The 22,197-nt window shown below is 41.4% G+C and overlaps 4 protein-coding genes across 8 annotated transcripts in view; 1 reads left to right on the forward strand and 3 right to left on the reverse strand.

Moving 5' to 3' along the window:
- Positions 1-2,172, reverse strand: part of pygo2 (pygopus homolog 2 (Drosophila)) — a 3,625-nt gene extending 1,453 nt beyond the window's left edge. The window contains exons 1-4 of one of the 2 annotated variants that reach the window (XM_032535492.1): positions 1,964-2,172; positions 1,147-1,210; positions 460-512; positions 1-344 (exon numbers count right to left, since the gene is read on the reverse strand). The exon at positions 1-344 is cut by the window's left edge and continues 1,453 nt beyond it. In XM_032535492.1, coding sequence (XP_032391383.1) covers positions 1-344; positions 460-512; positions 1,147-1,198 — 449 coding nt within the window. In that variant the 5' untranslated portion in view covers positions 1,199-1,210; positions 1,964-2,172. The remainder of the gene's footprint in view (positions 345-459; positions 513-1,146; positions 1,211-1,963) is intronic. The other variant, XM_032535493.1, reaches the window with a different exon arrangement.
- A 769-nt stretch (positions 2,173-2,941) lies between these two features.
- LOC116701663 (SH2 domain-containing adapter protein E) lies at positions 2,942-10,857 on the forward strand. Its single transcript, XM_032535511.1, has 6 exons — positions 2,942-3,999; positions 5,608-5,731; positions 7,111-7,347; positions 7,779-8,031; positions 8,280-8,399; positions 9,111-10,857. Exons 1-6 carry the CDS (start codon positions 3,490-3,492, stop codon positions 9,292-9,294), a joined length of 1,428 nt encoding a protein of 475 aa, XP_032391402.1. The 5' UTR covers positions 2,942-3,489; the 3' UTR covers positions 9,295-10,857.
- A 3,965-nt stretch (positions 10,858-14,822) lies between these two features.
- s100s (S100 calcium binding protein S) lies at positions 14,823-17,873 on the reverse strand. 4 transcript variants are annotated; one of them, XM_032535560.1, is made up of 4 exons: positions 17,698-17,805; positions 16,359-16,405; positions 15,831-15,984; positions 14,823-15,576 (listed from the first exon to the last, which is right to left on the reverse strand). In XM_032535560.1, the coding sequence occupies exons 2-4, from the start codon at positions 16,370-16,372 to the stop codon at positions 15,400-15,402; spliced, it is 345 nt and encodes a 114-aa protein (XP_032391451.1). In that variant the 5' UTR covers positions 16,373-16,405; positions 17,698-17,805; the 3' UTR covers positions 14,823-15,399. The 4 variants fall into 4 exon arrangements, with proteins under 4 accessions (XP_032391451.1, XP_032391450.1, XP_032391453.1 ...); XM_032535559.1 differs by having other exon boundaries at positions 16,281-16,405; positions 17,698-17,797; XM_032535562.1 differs by having other exon boundaries at positions 16,355-16,405; positions 17,698-17,790.
- Positions 17,874-17,995: 122 nt separating this feature from the next.
- Positions 17,996-22,197, reverse strand: part of s100u (S100 calcium binding protein U) — a 7,094-nt gene continuing 2,892 nt past the window's right edge. The window contains exons 2-3 of the mRNA XM_032535553.1: positions 22,001-22,133; positions 17,996-21,672 (exon numbers count right to left, since the gene is read on the reverse strand). Of these exons, the coding sequence (XP_032391444.1) occupies positions 21,145-21,672; positions 22,001-22,120 (648 nt within the window). The 5' untranslated portion in view covers positions 22,121-22,133 and the 3' untranslated portion in view covers positions 17,996-21,144. The remainder of the gene's footprint in view (positions 21,673-22,000; positions 22,134-22,197) is intronic.

Below are 22,197 nucleotides of genomic sequence, written 5' to 3' on the forward strand. Positions count from 1 at the left end.
CCCCCACTGCCACCCCCACCACCTCCTCCAAAGCCAGGCATTCCTCCAAAGCCAAGCTGGTGGTGAGGTCCAGCGTTGGATGGAGGGCCAAACGGTGGCCTCCGTCCAGGTTGGCCGGCACCTGGTCCTCCCATGAAGTTCATGCCTCCACTCATTCTGCCTCCACCTCCATACCCACCTCCTCCGCCTGGGCTGGGTAGAAATGGAGCACCACCTGGTCCACCTGTCCCACTTGGTCGGGATGGAGGGCCAAAGTCATCGTCGAAGGGGTTGGAGGCGACCAGGTGGTCCACCATGGGGGTAGGTGGGGGTGCAAACTCAGTGAGGTGGGAGAACCCTGCCGCCTAAGAAAAAAAAAACAGAATATTATTTATTTTTTTTAAACATCCACTTGTCACATACTGTGATAATGTTTCTTTAACGTTGCAAAGTAATTAGATATCAAAAAACAACTATTACCTGGTTGGTGGATTTCCTCGCCTTCTTCTTCTCTGGGCTCTTCATCTGTGAAGCTAAAATAGTGAAATATGGAGGGAAGGGGTGGAAAGGGGGAAATATAATATTAGCCACATAAAAATAGGGCCTTCGTGTCTCATGCTATTGGTCCACCACCAATCAAGCGCACTATCACATTTGGATCGGCCAATACCCCTTAGTGACAGAGTGGAGCAGCTTTAGACCTAAGTCCTCTTTTTCAAGTCCAACAGTTGAGATGGAGTCAATGATGGGACATAGACTGGCATGAGGACAAGATGCTGAACATCCAGGCGCTATCATCACCAAGGTTATGAAGCCTTGAATCGCAAATGACCCAGGCAGACCAAATGACCCAGGCAGACCAAATGACCCAGGCGAGAGGGAGAGAGGCCGCAAACAGAGGCAGAAGAGGTAAGGTCAATGAGGGAGACAGGAAAAGACGAAGACATGAGAACGAGGAAACGGAGTTGAAGGTACATTTACAGCAAGATAGACATGAACCCCGTTCACAGATCCACTCTGTGAGAAACAGCCACCACCGGAGACAGTCGTGAAGTTTACATATGGGGGAGGCGAGAAGGGATTTGCTAACAGCACCAGTGCAGCCCATTGCAGCGCAGTAATGGATGATTCCGATCTGATTGGGAGATGGGTGAAATAAATTCCTACCTTTGCTTCGTTTTCCTTGTCCCGCCAGTAGTCTCCCCGATTCGGCAGCCATTAGCTAATATGACTGTCGGTGAAGTGGCATATCACCGTTCATATGCAAGAAAAAAAAAGTTAAAAATGACGACGTCTTGAAGGCTATGAGCCGAGTAGGTGGAAAATCTGCCTTCAGGTCATGTCAATAACGTATTAATGGTTATCGTCACAGCAGTAGCTAACACGTATATTATGTTATAACGCCGGCCCAGGTCTGCAAACACCTTTACAGCTGCAAATCTTTCGCCACGGTGTCTGTCACGCCGGGATTTGGTCACCAAAAAAAAACGTCAGGTAAAACTGAGCTGGTTCACGTTATTTAACACAAGTTCGTCTTGTTGCAAACCAGTTCCAACTAACTGAAACTGGTTGCTTGCTACCTGGCTCGACTGCCAGTACAAGCAAGTTACAGAGCACCCCCTCCCTATATAAATGATCACTTACAGATGTGCAGCAAAGAAGTCGACCAGCTAGCTAACGCAAGCTAGTTACTACCTTGGCTAACTAGCTAGCCACGTTACTCAATGTGGTTAGCTAGCAGCGTTGAGATTTCACCCAGTAGCGGCAACACTGGAACATTAATTCGAAATTGTGACTTATCTTTCTACAATCACTTGTGAAAATGTGCACTTAATTCCATTTATCACAACATTAATCAGATATAGAAATCGATCATGTTTTGAAAATTGTTGTGTACTATGATAACATTAGCTTGCTAGCTAACGTTAGCATGCCACTGAAGATAGCTAGCCATCTTGCAGACTGTCTTGGAAGCAAACTGTACCCTTTCTCCGTTGCTTGCTGTGCTGTCCTTTAAATTGAAACTCTCTGGTGTGTCATTGCCAGCAAACCGGTCCTCGCACGGTGTATGCTTGTTGATCCACCATTCAACTATAATTCATTCAAAAACGCAAATCTTGCCATAATTATCATGGCCTTCTATCGCCACCGGACAAAGAGGGACAAGCAGGAGTATCGCGCACGATGGAAGGTTACATCTCATGGAAAATATGGGGGTGTCGAAAAGTATACTTCATGAACATAAAAAACATTTTTAAATAAAATGATTAAAATCCAGAGTGTATTGTATAATATATGAAATTAAAATATTATGTTTTGAAAAACTGTCCGTATCCCCGTCATCCACAGTATTTTTTTTAATGTATAGTATTAGTGTCATACCTTTCGCTGGTAACTGTGGAGCAGCTCAGAACAGACCATTAACTGTCTATGACGATACTCTATACAACTAAAGAAGGAGGGACAATGATTAGATAGCCAATTAAACCCATTATCAAGTGGAATTTTGATACATCTTGAATTAACAAGCATTGTCAAAATATTAACAAAACTGTCAAGTTCAATTTGAGACGTTATGTGAAAAATCTTTAGCATGAATGGAGGTAAGATATGTGCACAGTGCCTGTAATTCATACTTCAGAGCATAATAAAAATTGATGGAAAGGCCAGCGTTTAAGGTCTATATACTGTTTTTTTCTCTCAATATCCATTTGGATTCACATATCATTTATCATATTGTATATTGCAGTTAAAACATAGGCTACATTAATTATAAGGCAAAATATCATGATAATACAGGTGTCAAATTCCTTAGTGGTATACCTTGGCATAGCTCAGTCTAACGTAGAATATTAAACTCCCCAAATGCTTATTCTACATTGGTGTTTAAAATCAAAGGTTTTTCACCGCCCACCCAGTCCTGCCTCCCCCTCTTAACTTCATACAGCCTACCCCCTCCCCTATATACTCCAGCCACTGTCAATAGCCTCATTGCGACAGTGGAAGTTGAGAAAGACCAGTCAAGCCACTCTGGGAATGGGACCACAAATCAGAAGCAAGAAGATTTTTGCCTTCTTTGGAGTCATCACACACCAAAGACATCTTTTCGTCCAAAGGGAATAAACTTTTCCTCTGAGCAGAAGAAGGAACAGGTGCATCACAAATGGGATAAAGTAGTGGTATTGGTTTTTTTTCTTTCTTTTGCCAAAAAGGCATTTAGCCTGTTGGTCTTTCTTTCTCTTTTTAATAAGTTTGTCTAAAACCGTTTGTAAAGTTGGAGGTTGAAGATAGAGCCATTGGCTTTTGAAAGCATGTATGACATTATTTAAACTGAGGTGTGGAGATTATGTAGTCTACACATGCTTTATACTAGAATAAAGCAACGGAAGTCTTTTGTTAGAGAGACTGATTTCTAAAGGTGCGTCTCCGGGGCCCTGTGGTGCATGGAGATAAAAGGTGTCGAAGCAGGCAGAGAGGTTTTTTTTGGTTTCAATCTGAGTAGGCCTAACAATGGCAAAGTGGTTCAAGGAGTTCCCCATCAATCTGAAGAATGGTACCGACAGGATCCGCTCAGCCTCCGAATCAGGCTCACAGCCAAGAGTCAATAAAGCTGGGCTGGTGGCCGGCATTGGTACCAAAACAACAGGCTCCAAAACGGGCCATCGCAAAAACTCCTCTGGTGACAACACAGGCGGAGGAGGTGGAGGAGTTGGGTCTCTCCTGTCTGGAAGAAATCGAAAGAACTCAGCCATAGAGTTGAGTAAAAACGGTGTAAGCTCCCCGACAGATGGAAAAGTTTGGGACAACCTCCTGTCAGGGAAAAGTCGCAAGAACTCCAAAGCGGAGCCGGTGTTGGAAGAGCAGCACAGACCTCTGAAAAGCTCTCCATCTGCCAACGCTTACATCAACCGGCTGATCCGAGTGGACAAACTGGACAAAAACCCCAACTTCAACAGCGGAACCATCCCCAATCAAGTGGTACCCGAAGCAGAGAAACCAGTCCAGTGCAAAACAGAGACGGTGAGTAACCAATGCAATCTCAGCCCGGTGAGATCAATTTGTAATCATTTTGGTGAACATTTTTCAGTTTTCAGTTCATTTTTTGTTTTTTTAAGTGATGTAACAAGGGACGTTCTAAATAAATGATGTGGGGTGAACTAACAGCTGTTGTGTGATTTAGGTTATCTGTTTTCCTAGAAAGTAAACAAGGCTATTTTCTCAGGTAGCCTACTGCACTTGACAATATTGAGTATTTTCAGTTTGGGCTACTGTATAATTAGATTAGATTAAAGATGTAACATGGACATCCTAGTTTATAGAACGATTACGTAGAAAAATAACTCAACCAAATAGAAGCTTAGTTAAAATGAGCCTCTTACATGTTAATACATCAGCAAACATCACTGGTGAAATGTAAGTACTTCTACTACAAAATAACATGTGTCATCCATACTGTTGACAATGAGGATGGAACCAGTCCAAGCTCTGAAAATTGATATTATTGTTTCAGTTTCTCCCTCTCCTTTGTCTCTGTGATACCCATTGTGTCCACACCTCAGTCTTTCTTTCTATCTCTCCTTCTCTTCCTCTCCACCCCTCGCCTTTACACCCACCTTCCTCGCCTTGAATACAAAGCTGTGGTCAGACATGAGGCTGTATTTTCTCTCCTGTATGTAATCTGGCTCAGTATTCCTGTTCTCTCCCACCCCCCTTCCCTTCCTTTGCCTCGCCCCTCTCTTTCACTAGATTCAGGCCTCATGGTGAAGAAGGCTATCATGTTATAAAAAACATTGTGTTATTTGACACTTAGGCGCTAACCCAAGTCCCCTCCAGCTTGGCTTTGGAAAAAGAGGGAGAAAGAAAGTGAAGTCAGGGATAGTGATAGCGGAGGGATGGTGAGAAAAAAGACCCATAAAAGAGAGCAAGAATAAAATGTGAGTTTTATATTTCAGAAAGGAAGTAAATCACATTTCTTGATCTCAAAGTTCATGAAGAACTTTACGACGTTTCCACAGGAGATGAAGGTGTGACATACTGTCAGATTTGAATAAGGAAATATGTATCTGTGTTGTGTAGTCTGCATCTAAACCGCTCTAAACTAAACATGTTAACATCTCACTGAAACTCAGCCTGCCAAGTATCTGCCGACAACTTCATTTTACGGCCTGCCATTGTCTCTTGGACAGTGGCTTGTAAAACAAACAAGAAATGATATGGCACTGATAAGATGACAAGACAGTGACATGACTGGTGTAGCCAAAAAGAGGTGGTGAACAGAGAGATTTAAATGTGAAGAGAGACAGTGGGCTTTTAAAACAAGACGAGGGGCCAGGTATTCTTAGCTGAAGCCTTCTCGTAGTTTACTGCAACCATAGACTGTATATAAAGAGGTTACGACATGTTTTAATACCAGCCAGTGTTTCTTTTCTGCAGGTGGTAAAAGCTGTGTCCTGTGCAGTCAGCCTGTCGTAGCTGGTAGCACAATCATAAGTAGCCCTTGTTGGGGAATCCTTGTTTCTTTTTAGCCCTATTATTTGGTGCCATTCTGAAAACTTTTATTGTTGTTTGTCAGTTTTAAGTATCTTATTATAGTCTACATGAAAAGAAATCCTATGTTTTGTGATTCAGGTCATCCTTGAGGATTACGCAGATCCCTTTGATGCTCAAAAGACCAGAGAGCAAAGGGAGGCAGAGAGGGTCGGGGAGAACGATGGTTACATGGAGCCTTACGATGCCCAGCAGATGATTACTGGTGAGGCTTTCATCAATATGCTGATACTGCCTTCTCTTGTAGCTCTCAGCTGGTAGGATAGAGCTGTGATTTTTCATTCAGTCCCCGAATCACTGAATCTACACAGCTGTGTTAGCCCCCCGGGGTATGACAGGATTCACATGTTCAGTCTCTGCAGGCCGAGCAGTGAGAACATGAACTTGCTCCCCTAGTGCTCTCTGCACCCAACGAGGTTGCCATGGCAACTGTGCTGCGTTCAGACAATGGGTGCAGTTTCCTGCCCCTGCTTCCGCTTTCCTGTTTCTGCTTCCTGGTACTATTCTCTGAAAAGGAAGTTGTCCCTCAGTGCCCACTGCCTCCTCTCGGACGCAGCTCTGTGTAACCCCCTATTTGGACCTGTCTGACCATTTATCAAAACTTCCCAGCATCTAGGAAGACGGGTGGTCCGTTGTCGGATCACATGCTCTTCTGACCTTTCATTCCATCACTCCATTGTTTTAACTAAAAGGGTTACACAATAGCCTGCTGTGAATGTTAAAATGTTGTATTGCAGTGTGCTCTAGTAGATTTAACTTCATTCAGAGCGTGCATGTGCTACTTCCAGGCCTCCTTAGAGAAGTCTACAGAGGATGTGATGTGACAGAGTCAATTTATGAGGCTTGAATCATACTAAGGAAGTAAGCAAGAATCTGATGTCACTGTGACTCAATAAGCAAGGCTAGGAGATTTGGGCAGTGTTATTATTAATGTAATAATTAATTATGTACCAGCTGACATCAGTTAATCAGCTGATTCACCTTTTATAAAGGCTTTAAAATAATAATTAACAATATAACTAACAATAATAATAAACTATTATAAGGCTTTAATAATAGTTAAAAGATAATGTACTCTGTGTTATTGATCAGTTAATCTATGAGTAATCTTAATATATTTATTTATAACTTTAGCATTCCTTAATGGATTACCAACATTCATAACAGCATTATTGCCACAAAAAAGGAAAAACCCCAGCCAATGGGTTTGTCATAACCTGGCAACCCAACCCAAAAAAACTAATCTATTGAGGATTAGCAAATGATTTATTAACCATTATTAAAGCCATTAGATACAATGTATAAACCTTTTATAAGGAGTGCCTCATTAGAAGTGTATACTGTTAGGGTTATTGAAGCCTGTATATAATATTGAATTTGACACCTCCCAGTCTATAATGTGGCTGGTTTTGGTCTGGTGTTCAGACAACTGATTCCTGGATCCTTTCCATTTACATACTGAATGTAATGTATCCAACAGCTGTTGCAGTTGATGTCATACATCCCTTCTTTACCTGATGGTGGTTCTATGCTTAGTTCTCAGAAGAGATTTTGATCTTGAATCCCTTGTTTTCTACCTAAAAGAGATTAGACGTCGGGGGTCCAAGGACCTGCTGAAGGTTTGTGTGCTGATGGAGGCGAGCGAGGGAACGGGGGAGGAAGGTCAGCCTGTGTCCTTACAGATATATGACGTCCCATATGAGGGAAGTGGTGAGGGGGACAAGACGGCGGTCACACGTCCCGAGCTGGATCCTCGTCCCTCCACTGAGTACGAGCTGCCCTGGGAGTGGAAGAAGGAGCATATTGTTAGAACTCTCTCAGGTACGTCAGACGTTTGTCACACCGCATATCTGAAAACAAGCTGAGCATTAAGGAAATGTTTGCTTCTGTGCACACCTGGTTTACCTGCGCTTCTAATTTGTTAAAATTTTCCTAATCTTTATACCTCAAAAAGGAACACTTTTTTAAAGAATACATCACTGACTACAGTGTGCAACAGTGTTGAATTCATACACCCCTGCCTCTTCTCCGCCTTCGATTAATATGAAGTGTATTTGTGAAAACAACAACTCAGGCCTGTCCTCACATTAATATTTTATATGCTGCATAGACCAACAGCATATTGAATAACATCTTGCATGAATCATCAAACTGCTGTCTTATTCTATATTTACAGGAGGCTTCAACACCCAGTTCAAGATCGGTTTCTTTACATAACTTCATATCTTCTCTTGTCTCTCTTCTTCCCTCAGCACAGTTTGACAGCTCTGAACGCCAAACCAAAGATGAGACGCCTCACCCCACACTCACCAGGCAGCCGCAACATCCGCCAGCTCAGCCCCAACAACAGCCGCATCAGCAGCATCAGCATCTGAGGCAGAAAAGCTGGACCCAGAAGATCCTGCGATCCTCTCCTCCGACCCTGTCGCCATCCACCACCTCTGGCAGCAACCCTGAAACAGAGGCCCGCTGTGTTGACCCGTCCCTGCCCCTGGAAAAACAGAGGTGAGGAGGGGGAGTGGTGCAAAATCATTCATCATTATACCTCAATGTTGGGTTTTCCCTGTAGATGCATGCTACTTTAATAATGTAATATTCAAACCATTTTATATTCAAATGAATTCAAATGTATGTCATGATGTGTCTTCATTTGTTTTTTATTCGTGCAATGGGTGGGATGTATGAAACGAGGTTCTAGACTTGATCAATAGCAGATGAAATGTGATCTCTCTCTTTCCCACACTCTGTCTCAGCTGGTACCATGGCTGTGTGACTCGTCAGGAGGCGGAGTTTCAGTTGCAGTCCTGCAAAGAGGCCAGCTTTCTGGTCAGGAACAGTGAGTCGGACAACAGCAAGTACTCCATTGCCCTCAAGTGAGTGCAACCTGAAAGAGCATCTCTGTGGCTGAAATGTTACACACTGATCACATAATGTAAACTATGAAAGGATTAAACTGTATTTAGTCCAGTTGTAGACAGCATTAAAACGTAGTTTATTCCATTATTAATTATTCATTATTTTTAGCATAACTTTGTAATGGATCAGGCTATTAATATTCAACATTTGTCTAATTATCTATAAATGTCTTTAAAAGACCAGACCAACAAGACATTTCACACATCACTAAGCCACACTTATACGCTGGCTAACCTCTTACAATAAATCATTACGATTAATGTGTAGTGTATTTTGAGTAAATCCCAGAAACATTGTCCTGCTGTGCAAGAGCACAAATGTGTAATCTGCAGCTAAAAATAGTCCTTTACTCCTAATGTTCGCCAAAAACTACAGGCGTCAGCTTTTTTAGGAAAGCCTTTATAAAGCCTTTATTTAAGCCTTTTATAAAAATGAAAATATATATTCATGAGCACGGCAGACAGACTAACAAGTTGTTGATTTTGGTCTTTTTAAGGCAAAGATAGAATGAAAATGCTAGCTTTATCGTTGAATTTTTGGCAGTAGACTAATGAATATAAGGCATACCAGTAAGTGAAATTAAACTTATATAAACTTATATGATTCATAATTCATGTTTAAGTTTTTTAAAGTCCCGTTTTGCCTTTCCTCTCTTCTGTGTGACTCAGGACGAGCCAAGGCTGCGTTCATATCATTGTTGCCCAGACCAAAGAAAGCGGCTACACCCTGGACCAGAGCAGCTGCGTGTTCCCCAGCATCCCAGAGGTGGTGCACCACTACTGCACTCAGCGTCTGCCTTTTAATGGCGCCGAGCACATGACTTTGCTGCACCCAGTGCCTCGCATCCACTGACTCTACCCCAGCACTGCTTATGTGGACAAAACAGGCACACCTCTGGGCCTGCATGGACAAAATGTTTCCAACAATCAGTCAAGACTTCACCTCTGATCATTGTGTACCTCTACTGCTCTGTCTTATTTTATAACTGGGCTGTATGACTCTACTTTGATGTTTTTATGATTTTTATTTCATCATTAGACAACATTTGTGGCTCCGTCTGTGTCTTTCTGGATACATTCCTCTCTCTGTATTTTACTTTGATGTGCAGCTGATGCAAAACATCAGGCTGCTGTTTTGCATGTGAACAGGGGGAAAAGCCCAGCGCAGACGACGAGGCACTTTTAATGATGAAATGTGATGTGACTCGTGCACAGATGTGATGTTTTTAATATCTGATGTGGCTCTATTAGAAGCTACTTGTGATATGTGTGTTATTGTTACTAAGTTAAATTCACTATGAAGCAGAAAAGAGTTTTGACATGGAGTTTGTGGCTCTCTTTCCCCCTCTGCTGGATGTGCCGGTACAATGCACCAACATGGCAACACAAAGAATTCTCTTCTTTCCTCAAAATTACTAGTTGGTAAAAATCCATGCATAGAGCATATCGTTACACTTATCGAGATATGCAACAAAGACTAGCTATTTTAATATTTGAGCATATTTCTAGTTTATTCTAGTATACTTGTTAGTTGTCTGTAACCACTGCCCCTTGAGGTTTTCCTCTGTTTAACTGTGAATGCGGGAGTTGTTTCCATTGTTTGATCTGCACTGTGAAGAGTGATTCACCCTGTTGCAATGTGCTTAAAGGACCATGGCTTTTCATGACAAGAAATTACACTACATATCATCTTTGGTTTTCAGCCTAACATGCCTGTCAAATTATTTTTGATTTGTAGTAAGAAAACATTATAATATAAAGGGCATTTGACATACTTCTTTGGGTCTACACATTAGGAACATTTATAGCTACAAGTGAAAGAAATTAATGACACATATTTCAATAAAGTAATAAAAAAAAAGGACTTTTCTTTTAAACTGTTCAAAAAATAAGCCATGGTTCCTTCAGACCTCTGTTGCTACAAAGTAATGCTGTCCTCTCTCAGGGTTTAATGCTCCCCTGGTGCTAAGAGGCATAACACCAAATTGAGAAGTGGTAACTATATTATATTCCCAAGTCTTATTTTTTTGTGTATTTTTAATGTAACTCAAACATTTGACATGATATATGTTCTCTTGATTTAGAGACATGCTGAAAATTATTTGGATAACTCTGATCTGCTAGGATAACAATACAAAATGGTTCAATTTTGTCTCATGTTATTTTTTTGTCTGCCATTTTTATGTTTCGTAAAAGATTGAAGGGAGGTCAGTTTGTAGTTTTTGGCAGAGCAGTGATGTTGAGGTTATACAAGGACACACCTGCTATACATTTGTCATTGTCCGTGTCTTTTAATATGTGGTAAACTCATTAAAAAAATGTAAAACAGATTAGATTAGAAGGTCCTTAATCTCGATGCTGGAGTTCCTCTGTGAGCATTTCTGTGATCCCAGTAAACAACAACATAAACAGCAAAGTGTGAGGGTGTTTGTGTCAGCGATGTTTGCTCTGAAAGGGAGTGATCAAAGCATCAAACTGCCTTACCGTCCCTGAGGAACCAGCCTCTTCACAGATGCTGGAAATGACTGAATCAGGGCGCTTCTGAGCATAATTAATCTTTTAACTGCAAGAGCTTCATTGTGGTTTCAGTGGTTTGGTAATACGTCTGGAAGTTTAGTGCTACATTTCGCTTTAGGGGGATGGATTATTTGCCAGGTTAGAGTGAAAAGGTGAGGGGGGAAAGGTCTAGTGGGGAGATTAGGTTTAACTGAGGGTCATGTTGAGGACAGACATCTCACGTACCTGCAAGCAGCAGGCAGGCTGTGTGTAGATCCAAGGTAAATGCACCACTAAAATAGACAAAGAGTAAGAGCAGTATCATTACACCTGGGCCAAGGATGTTTGATGTGGAGGGAAAAAAAGAGCAATCGACACCAACACTCTGTCCTTCCCTCCTTTTCTTACGTATCGTTCGCCCCTCTCCCTTACCTCACTCTGTCGGTGTTATCCGAGGCTGACATCTGTCTGTAACCTTGGGTCTCGGGGAGGACACTGTCACTGTTGGCTTCTATTTGGTGCAGAGAGTTTGAGTTTTAATTTATGAAGGCAAGCAGTGACCCATGGGCTTCATTACTATAAATCCAGAGATGACATTTTTACCTGCTTAGCCAGAAGAAATAAGTCTTTGATCAGTGGTGGAAGAAGTTGTAAGATCATTTACTCAAGCCAAAGTACCAATGCAACAATGTGAATGTGTCAGCAAAAGTATCAAAAGTTCTGCATACAAATAGTTTCTTGGACTGATACATTATCATATAAGACGTCATTAGATTGTTAGCACTGATGCATCAGTGTGTAAGCTGCATTTTACTGTTGCACCAGGCCTGCTTTAATGTCCATTAGTTAAGTCCAGTAGTTTCCACCTGGGGTCATGGGATAAATCGGAGGAGTCGTGAGATGATCAAAGGGGTCGAAAAAAGAAGAAAACAAAGTTTTGCTCCACCAATTTGTTTTCTTCTTTTTTGTGTGTGGCTTTTCTCAAATCACTGTTTTTTCCGGGAAAAAAACGTTGGATATTTGAACAATGTTTTCAATTTCTTTTGTTTTTTAAAGAACACCATGAGAGAAGTTAATGGGAAATGCTTCTTTACTGGAAGTGCTAACAACTCAGACATCAGAAATGTGACCTCAACTATACACACAGGCCAAAGAGATAAAAGTTGGTTTGATCTTTTAACAATGTGGTGTATTCCATAAGATTGTTAAATGTTTTGTTTCTAAAAGTTATTGATCTAAAAAGTAACTTCTTTCTGAAACGTTGAAGAGTAGAAGTATGAAGTAACATAAATTAATCAATAAATGACAAGTACCTCAATTGTGTAGTTAGTTACTTTCCACCACTGCCTGTTTTATTAACGCATATTCCTTATGAATAGGGAGCTAGGTCCTTGTAATTCAATTGTGTCTTGACTCCTCTCTGGCAGTGTACGGCAGCCATAAGGTCTCCCTGCGGTCTTCTATCAAGATGGATTTCATGAACCTGAGGAAAGCAGGCCTTCTCAAATTCTACCAAAGAGAGAGTGAGCTACACCTGCAAAGGAATACATCCTCACATGATATAGACCTGAAGCTATGCTACTGTATCCTATGAATGAATAAATTCATTTTGTTCTCATATGTACCCTACTCTCATGCAATCGCCGTTCTCTCTCTCAGGCTTGCATGACAGCTTGACGTGATCCCTGTCTGATGGATGTGGTGGCTTGACATCTGGGTGTCGCTTGACCTGCTGTGTTGGTAACCGAAGTGTCCCTGCCTTCCTTATCAGATGCTTCAGGCTTGGTGCCAGTGACATGGCTTGGCTTTGTGTTGCTCATCTCCTTTCCTCACACAGGCAGGCAGCACCTGCCATGTGTGATCCATCAGCAGAGACTCTTGCCTATTAACTGGCTCACCTTGTAAGGTCAACCGTGTTTTTAGATACTGTTGCAGGATGCCCCCGAGCCATTGTTTGTGCAAGTGTGTTTGGAGAGGCCATGTGACTTAGAATGCCCCAGAGCATAACTCACTCACCATGGCTGACAACTGATGCACCTTAGTTACAAGCCCCAAATTCATTGAACAGACCTCACACAGAATCCTGTTGGAATATCATTGCATTAAATAAGCACTAAATTTGAATACACACTAAATGTGTAGCCTAAAATTTGCACAAAATACCGCTTGTTATAAGTATATATTGTTAAAGGACATGGACTTTTCACATGACTTCACTCACCAGAGGTTTCCCCTTTAAATGTCTTTGATGGTTTCATTCAAATAAAGATTAGACAAACGTCTGAAATGTATCTTAATTGTGTGTGGAAAACCTTTTTACCTTTTCCAACCCATTAATGTTCTAATGACCCTTCAGATTTATCATGGGACCCTTTGGAGGAGGACCAGTTTCAAAATTAAAATGGATGCAATGATGCGTCAGCTGTAATATAATATAATATAGAACTTATGGAAAAGATTTTTTCCGCAGAACAAATAAATGCTTTGAGTACGTTTAGCTGCACATTCTTCTGTACTATTTTTGTTTGGATTCAGGACTTTGCTTGTACTTTTTTTTTACATAGTTGTATTTACTTTAGTAAAGGATCTGAATTCTTCTAGGTATACTGAAAGTTATATGTGAGCGCGATTGCAGTTTGTGTTTAACACTTTTGAAACTGTTGGCATTAGCATTAAATCATTTTTTATGCATCTGCAGTTGCCTGAAAGACTCACAAGTAAGTTACAAATGTTGTTAACTGGCATTTTCTCCTTTTTTATAAGGTGTAAATATTATTTTGTCTACCCTTTTTTGTCCTACATGAAAGCAGCTTTTTGATTGGACCTGTGGAATGAGAAAACAGGTAACCTAGGCTGTTAACAGTTGTAACAGGTTTTTTGTTTCCCCTAAGGCTGCATCAGGGTTAACAATCATTGACACAAGTTTTCTTTGAATTGTTTTTCTATCTGCAGGCACCTAAAAACTCAAATTGCCTTCAGAGAACACAGTGCCAAGGAATAAAAGCAGGGTGAACCCACCCATAGATGCTGGCTGACCTGGAATCAGTTTCTTAGCATTGTTGAAGGTAAGAAAAGGAGGCGCATCAGTGTTTGAGCATAGTTACACCCAGAAGTGAAGAGATCCCTCCAGTTTAAAGGAAAGGATCTGTGATGCAGCTGTGCAGCAGTTTTTCTTTAAAACTGATGAGCAGCTTAAAAAGCCAACGAGGTGGAAAAAGACGTGTTGATGTACTAATCTGTGTTTGTGTGTGTGTGTGTGTGTGTGTGTGTTAAACACTGAGGGACAGTAAGTGTGCTAACAGTCACAGCAACTTGAACATTCCTCCGTGATTATACCACTGCTTTCCAAGTTACATACTTGACTAATGTACTCCATAAATCGGATTCACTTCCTGCCTGTGCAGGCCTTACGCCATTCACAAACACACACAGACACACATATGCACACAAACACTCTTTATCTTTCCTCACACCCTCTCTTTTTTCTCTTTCTCTCTCTCTCTCTTTCTCTCTCTCTCTCTTTTGAAGAGGTTTTTCCATGCAGATCCAAGTCAAACATCTGGGTCAGCTTATATCTAGTGGAACAAGACTTGCAGGATATTGTTGGCAGGATGTGTGAGCTGGAGCAGTTTACTCTGTGGGAATCCCCAACACACACACACACACACACACACACACACACACACACACACACACACACACACACACACACACACACACACACACACACACACACACACACACACACACACACACACACACACACACACACACACACACATTGTTCCTCTATGCGCCATTCAACTTGATTTCCAGGTGCAGCAATTCATGCCCAACATGCAACAAATTTTTAAGTATGTGAAACCAAACCACCACAATTAACAGTTGGTTAAATGCCATGTTTAATATTTTGAATAATGCATTGGTTATTACCAAAAAGGATTACAAAATAAGTGCAAGAAAAGGGATAAATCATATTCTATTGTTCAACGCTGAGTACATGCAATAATATGATAATCTGTAACTTACTATATGTTCTCAAATTATTTATGTGCAAGAAGTGCTCCAACATCCTGTTGTGCATTCTGCAAAACTCTAACTTCCTTACTTTCCAGTCCCTTTTTCAGAACATACAAGAAGCTGTCAAAACTGCTATATTTGAGTTGAAAGAATATACCCTGTTCTGTATGTAAAGTCACTCACTACCCTGAGTGCAACCAGCTCCGAATATGCTGGGTATGAAAAACTCCTGTTGAATGCCCTGTGTTCTGTGACCGTTCCTCTCATGTGTAATCGTAGTGTTTACAAATTGCATAAGACAAAAGTCCACTGAAACTCTGTCCTCTTTCTCGTACAGTTCTTTCCCCTCCTCCACCTTCATTCCCCCTTCCTCTTCTTCCTTTTTCCACCTATCCCTCCCACCTTTCTCCCCCTTCTCTCTTGCACTGGTTCAATTTTTCTTCTATGCCGACCCGCCATCTTTCGGTTTCTCATCTGTTTTGCAATCCAGGAAGAAATCGTTGCAGGCGACAGTGAGAGCGCCCATCAGGATGATGAACTCGGTGAAGTCCACCTCCCCATCATTGTTGGCGTCCAAGTCGTTCATCACCTTCTCAACCGCTTCATTGTCTTTGGAGCCCTGTCAGAGAGCGGAAAGAGGGCGAGAGAGAGAGAGAGAGAGAGAGAGAGAGAGAGGGTTAAGAATGTGTTCTCTGTTGTGTGTGTGTGTGTGTGTGTGTGTGCATGCATCACTGCACAAGCATGTCTTAACTTGTGTGTCTAAGTTTGTGAGTGCATACCTTCACTTGTGTGTTGCATATTTGCAATCTGCATCATTGTGTTAGTGTGCAACCACATATTCGCCTCTCCACATTCACACACTCTTTCACTTACCCCTAAATAGGTCCCCAGCTCCTCTAGTAGCAGCTCCTTCAGTTCACCTCTGCTCAGAGTGTACTTGTCGCCCTCCTTCCCAGAGTACTTGTGGAAGGTCTTTATGAGCATCTGCATTGCACTCTCCAGGTTGGAACTGGGCTCCTTTGACATGCTGCAAAGGCATCAGGTAAAAAGGTAAGAGTCTGCCTCAAAATGCCCGCTCCAGCCCCAGCTGCATGTGCGGCCACATAGCAGTCAAGGGTGAAGCCGCCTCTAAGTCAAAGTGATAGTTGGAGAGACAGATGGATAGACGGAAGGAGGTTTCCCCATTTCTATTCAATGGGTCAAATAACACTCTCTTTAATGCAGAGGCTATTACTCACCCTAATTTAGGTTAATGTGGTCACTGTGTGTGTGTGTGTGTGTGTGTGTGTGTGTGCATGTGTGTGTTTGTGTGTGTGACCTTACTGGGTTTTACATTTCAGAGGTTTGGATGGAAAGATGGAGAATAGCGTTGGAAAAGCTTTTCGAAACAATCTTACACACATTGTCTCCGGCATCTTGGAGCTTCTTGTGCTGGAGTTGTGGAGAGACTGCACACACAGACACAGATAAGTCACTGTCAATGATGCAGAGTTAGAGGGAGAAGACTTTCTATCTCAATACCTATATTTAAAAAATGCACTCTTCGTGTCACCTAAAATGCAGTTTCGAGAACATATGACCTGTTTTAAAAAAAAGTCCACTTCTTGGGTTGTTGTTCTTGTGAGCTGAATGGGTAATGCATGTTACAATTAACACTGTGGTGTGGGTGAAGAGTGGTTTCAGTGTTAAACCTGTTCTCGGTCTGTTGATTGTGTAACAGCCTTTTCATTCAAGATGGAAACCAGGAGAGAAACATACAACTGGTAATCACATTCAGAAACTAAATAACCTGAGGTAGCAGCATACAAACTTCACTTGTGTGTACAGATTAAGAAACTCATTTGCTTCCACACTTGCTCAGTCACATTCAACTTTCATGCTCATTTTTAACGTTTAGTGATCTAGCTCTAAAAAATAAAAGTTTACGGCATTGTTTTGAGGCTAATCCATACTCACACATGATACTGAGGGACACAATCCATGTGCATGATTTATTAACTATCAGCTATTATAAAAGGAGACGGAGATGCTGATGTCAGTCAACGGTTATTGCCTTGCATCAGGCTGCAGAGCATTGTGTCCCGGAGAGGTCAGAGTTGTAGGCGGAGAAGACAAAAGAGGCGAGTGGACACCAAAGCTGGCTAATTGGAAAATCTATAGGGGTCATCTGTCTCACTGACTGACACAATACAATAGGAAACCATGGAGACAGAAATGCTATCAGTATCACAACATTGAGCATGGCAATAACGAATAATCACAATGTTAACTCAATGCTGGAACTTTATCAATGTTGAGCGATGTATGAAGTTAAAACACTGGTGTAAAAATGAACTATTGATGTACTCAAGACTTGGTACATCCATGCCATGCTCATAGTTGTTTTTGCTAATTTTTCATCCTTTATTCTACATTAATGCCAGTACATTGTTATTTCTTAACACTGCTTTGACTCAAATCCCTATTGGATTCACTTTTTATGTATAAGTCCCTGTCATGCTCTTCTCAGAGCTTGCGCATCGAAAGACAGCAAACTGTACCTTTACAAGATAAAATGAGTTAGAATGACTACCTCGATTTTCAAGTCTTCTGCTACCCAGTGTCATTGTACACTGAAGGGTTTTGATTCTACAGCTATTTACTGCAGTTGCACAGCTGTGCTTTTAATTCACTTTACAAGTAAACCTTCATTAGGTACAGAGGAGAAAGTACTATGCCGAAACCAAGCTGTCAGTCTTACCTGAGTGCTGATGGAAGGCCTCCGTTGTCTTTGAAGTGGTGCAGGGGACTGAGCCAAGGCAGAGATGGATGGGGAGAGAGTTTGCCAGTGGCTTAAATATCACCTGCCCCTCTCCCTCCTCCCCTTCCTCCTCACCCCCCAAACTTTTTCAACATCTTACATACTCTCTGTTTCTCTATCCTCCACTCTCCCTCTCTCTCTCTTTGCAGGTGCTCTCCATCACACACACACACACAAACATACACAAACACGCATGTGCATGCACACACACACACACACACACACACACACAAATATATGTTATTGTCACAGTTTTATTCAATGTTAGCAATTACATATGTTACATAGAATTAGCAAAAATTAGACAGTATTACATATGAAGTTGAAGTACTTGCATAGTGGAGTTTACTGGACATAGTGGACTGAAATGACTTCAACTGCTTAACACAAACACACCCTCTAGTACTTGGCAGGAAATAAACATAGCACATCAACGCACAATGATGAAAGCCTGCACAATATCCTGGGAATGGTCCCATAATTACAAACACTTCACCCAAAGCACATCCAGTATGTGCACATATTACATCCGCTCAGAGGATTCCTAACACAGGCTTTTATCTTCATCTGCCGTGAATAAATGAGACTCATTGTGTGTCAATGACAATCTGGCTGCAAACACTCCCTCACTGCAAATCTGCTGTGTTTCATTCCAGGATGTTTGAAATCTACATGGAGTTAGGGTTGGGTGAGGTTCACGCTAAGGGAAAGTAACAAAACTGCCAGAGCAGACAGTTCAACCTCCTAAGAAAACTTAGCTCTCACAGTCCGACAATCTGCTGTTCCAAAGCATTAGCTGCAATAGAATAATTTTGCAATGTTTAATTCACTCTAAATCCAGGAATCTGTTGCTACTGCAAGTCATTTTAAGACATGCCAGCAAAATGAATTCTGCTTCATCCAGTTTCATTTTACCATATTTAGCTCATGATTATTGGTTGAGAGCAAAGAAAAGAAAGATGCACGAAACAAGGCTTATGGGGAATAGCAACAGTACATTACAGTACATGTTGAACAGAAAGCTGGCTGTAGATGGTGCAAGAGAGTGATATGTTTCCATCATTCACAGGAAGTACCATGATAAGAAAATGTTTTGATATGAAAAGAATATAGGTTTTAATAAAAAAATAATAATATAGCCTAAATAGCCCAACATGTCCAATAGGTTTGTTAGCAATACAGCATGCAGGGAACAGTGTACTACGAATATAATGGCTGAGCAGAGTGAGTGTAAATAAGAGCGTATTTACAATGGGAGTGTCGCAGTGAGGCAGGGTGACCACATGACTCAGGTTTATTTGTCCTGCCCATTTCGCTGCTGAGCAGTTTGAAGTGCCAGGTGCGTTTTCAGTGCACAAGGTGCACATTTGATAGTGTGCCCAATGTGTGTGCCTTAAGAACTATGCGGCTTGCCATGTATATAACATAGAAGGCCTGCAACACAAAACTTTTTCTCATCGCTGCATTATTGATGATGAGACAATTTACAAATCATTAAATTGTCATTAACAAATTGCATATAATGTGACAAAGAAGTACATTTTCAAGTGATGTCAATAGTGGTACAAACATTAAAGAGTTAGGTTAAAAACGGCCTTGTCAAACTTAAATAATTGGCCACAATAATTGCAACACTGTAAATACTAGCAAATTACTTTCTGCATGAAACATCTTAAGTGTTAGCCTTTTGTAAAGGATCACACCACATATTGATGGCTCAGCGTTCTTTATCTTTCGCTTAAAATAGCACCTTTAACAACAATCCCTCTGACGGTAGCACATTGTGTGATGGGTAGAATTACTGGAGCCTGGGATTACTTCCGTGCAACTGTTTGCGCCCCAGGGTGTGTTACCCATCTAATGCCTGATCCAGAGGTTTCCCAATGCCTGTGACTCAAGAATCCAGTTGCAGGTCAAACAGGGTCTTTAAACTCTATGAGGGTGTGACTGACAAACAAACACACAAGCCTGAACAAGAGCTACATTTCTGCCACTCCATTCAGTGCTACCAGGGGTCCCTCCAAATAATGTACCATTCATCACATTTATGGATCAATAACCTTTGAAATGCCATGTAAAGACATACAATGGATAGAAATGAACTTATTGTATCGTAGCGATAAAACCTGCCACCAAGTGACACCTGTTAAGTGACACCTGTTTTGGGCTTCTTTACCTTTTGGTATTTGTTACCTTGTTCTTCTCTACCTGTTCTAATCCATGGGGATTAGGTTGCATTAACACCTTCTCTAGCCGACTCTTCTAGTCACCAGCCCACTCCCATTGGAATATTTGGGGCTCCCTTTTGACTGCACATGTATTGTTCTTCAACCTTAATTACTTAATTACTACTCACTTGACCTTCCAGTTCCTAACCCATGGCTGACTATGAGTGAAGATGAATTGACTGTAGAATACACGTGAAGTGAACCTCTCTTGGAATTACAAAAATTAAAGAAAGAGACAGAGCCCATGAAGTAGACTAGAAAGAGAGAGAGAGAGATAGAGAGAGAGTTAAAGATATGATGGCGCATTGAGTACGCAATAAAATGGGGTGAAGTAATGCAAATCTTCAGCAAAACAATTTGTTTATTGTCATGCCAAGTTAGCTACATAGCATTGTGAGTTAAAAGATGAGAATGCAAAAAATTATATAGTGTTATTCACAGATTTTCATGGAACCATTATAGGAATAGTGTTTGATTCTGGGAAATGATTCACTTTTTTACTGAGAATTAGCTGAGAAGAGTGGAATACAAGAGTGGTGACGATCGTCTCATCCAACTATTAAAATTATTCCTTTAAGCCATTAGTGCTAAGCAAGAAACATATACTGTGATATATGTATATACTGTTGATGGACTAATGTACAGTAAGTAGTGTAGAGGAGTTGAAGAAAAGACCCAGATAAAAATAAATGTGGGGAGAGGACGTTATTGAAACTTAACATCTTGGCTGCAGCGACACTTTGGCCGTGTGTGTCAGTGTGCTGCTGCAGGTAAATCATATTTTGCAGTAAACTTTTCACAGGGAAATGACATGCATATTATAGTGTACGTCTACATGCTATCATAGTATATTATCATAATGAGGTAAATGTGCTATATAGTGGGATGCACAACATGCTGTACATATGAACATAGTGGTAACTGGTAGTACAAAGCAATGATTCTACTGCCATGTGGTATTATTTATCATATATGAGGAATAGGGTTTCTTCAGAGCTGGGTTTGTAGTGTTTGAACTTTTACCTATATCTTGTATTTTAGTGTTGTGTGTATTTTGGCAAAACATCTTTAGTGGTTTATTTGCTTATTTTGGCATTAATGTTTTGTGTTGAATGTAAGCATGTAGTGGGATTTGTTTTGTGAAGGAATGGATTGTCCCCTATGAGGTGGCCTCCTTTATCTTCACTTCTGCCTCCACAGCTGCAGCCAGGTTCTCTATAGCTTCCTCCACCTTTTCTGTTTTCTCCTTCTTCTCCTCTTCTTTTACGACCACTTCCACTGCGGCCTTCTCTAATCCTGCTGCCGCTGCCAGCACTGGCGCTGGCTTCTCCTCCGGCTTTGCTACCTCGGACTTTATCGTTACTTTGACATTTCCATCTGCATTTTCTTCTACCTTTCCTTCAGCAACTGCTTCTACCTTTGCCTCTTTATTCGCTTCAGGCTTTGCTTCCTCATTTGCCTCTACGTTTGCCTCTGGTTTCTCCTCTTCTTTGCCGGGGGAACTTAATGCCACTTGTCCGGACACAGCATTTTGGGCAGGCTCCTCTTTGGCGAGGTTGCGCTGTTCGCTAAGCGAGACCGCCAGGTAGCCAACCAGCTTCAAGTACTCCTCAAAACCAACCTTGCCATCCTGATTGGCATCCAGTCCCTGGCCCATGTTGTTGACCGCCTCCTTGCTGTCTGTGTCCTGCATAGTAGGCACACACAACAATTAGACAATCAAGCGTGATGATTAGTAACTCTACCTGGACCTCGACTGGCAAAATCTCCATACACGATTAGCAAATTACACTCTATCAGTGGCTCTATCTGCATTATAATGCTGATGAATGTCATTCAATCATATCAGATCACTTTTCCCAATTCACCTACTGTATATTAAACCACCATTTGGTCAAAGTGCTAATGTTAAGAATTTGAACAAGTTTAAACTAGCGAGTTCTAATGCAAGACTATTATCTTCTATTCTGCAAGGTGGTTACATAATGCAAGAGTTTCAATGAAGATTTCCTGACCGAAAGGATGTTGGAGAGCTGGCTCTTGACAAGGCTCTGGAATTGACTCTTTCCTAGATTCTCCTTTCCCTTGGACGACTTCAGGAAGACCTTCACCATGGTCTGAATAGCAGACTCCATGACTCCTCTCTCTCTGTGAAAAGGAAGAGGTCAAGATAGATAGACAGATAGATAGATAGATAGATAGATAGATAGAT

This window comes from Etheostoma spectabile, chromosome 14 (genome assembly GCF_008692095.1).
Source record: "Etheostoma spectabile isolate EspeVRDwgs_2016 chromosome 14, UIUC_Espe_1.0, whole genome shotgun sequence".
In the NCBI taxonomy this organism is placed as follows: Eukaryota; Metazoa; Chordata; class Actinopteri; order Perciformes; family Percidae; genus Etheostoma; species Etheostoma spectabile.

What these genes read in the sequence shown, in the direction of transcription:
- s100s (XM_032535559.1), bottom strand. Translation starts at nt 16,372, where the DNA reads ATGCCGGAGACAATGTGTGTAAGATTGTTTCGAAAAGCTTTTCCAACG. An exon ending in CCTCTGAAATGTAAAACCCA is followed by an intron (nt 15,985 to 16,280) that starts GTAAGGTCACAC and finishes ATGCCTTTGCAG; the next exon opens with CATGTCAAAGGAGCCCAGTT. An exon ending in AGCTGGGGACCTATTTAGGG is followed by an intron (nt 15,577 to 15,830) that starts GTAAGTGAAAGA and finishes GCTCTCTGACAG; the next exon opens with GGCTCCAAAGACAATGAAGC.
- LOC116701663 (XM_032535511.1), top strand. Translation starts at nt 3,490, where the DNA reads ATGGCAAAGTGGTTCAAGGAGTTCCCCATCAATCTGAAGAATGGTACC. An exon ending in TATTGTTAGAACTCTCTCAG is followed by an intron (nt 7,348 to 7,778) that starts GTACGTCAGACG and finishes TTCTTCCCTCAG; the next exon opens with CACAGTTTGACAGCTCTGAA. An exon ending in CTGCCCCTGGAAAAACAGAG is followed by an intron (nt 8,032 to 8,279) that starts GTGAGGAGGGGG and finishes ACTCTGTCTCAG; the next exon opens with CTGGTACCATGGCTGTGTGA.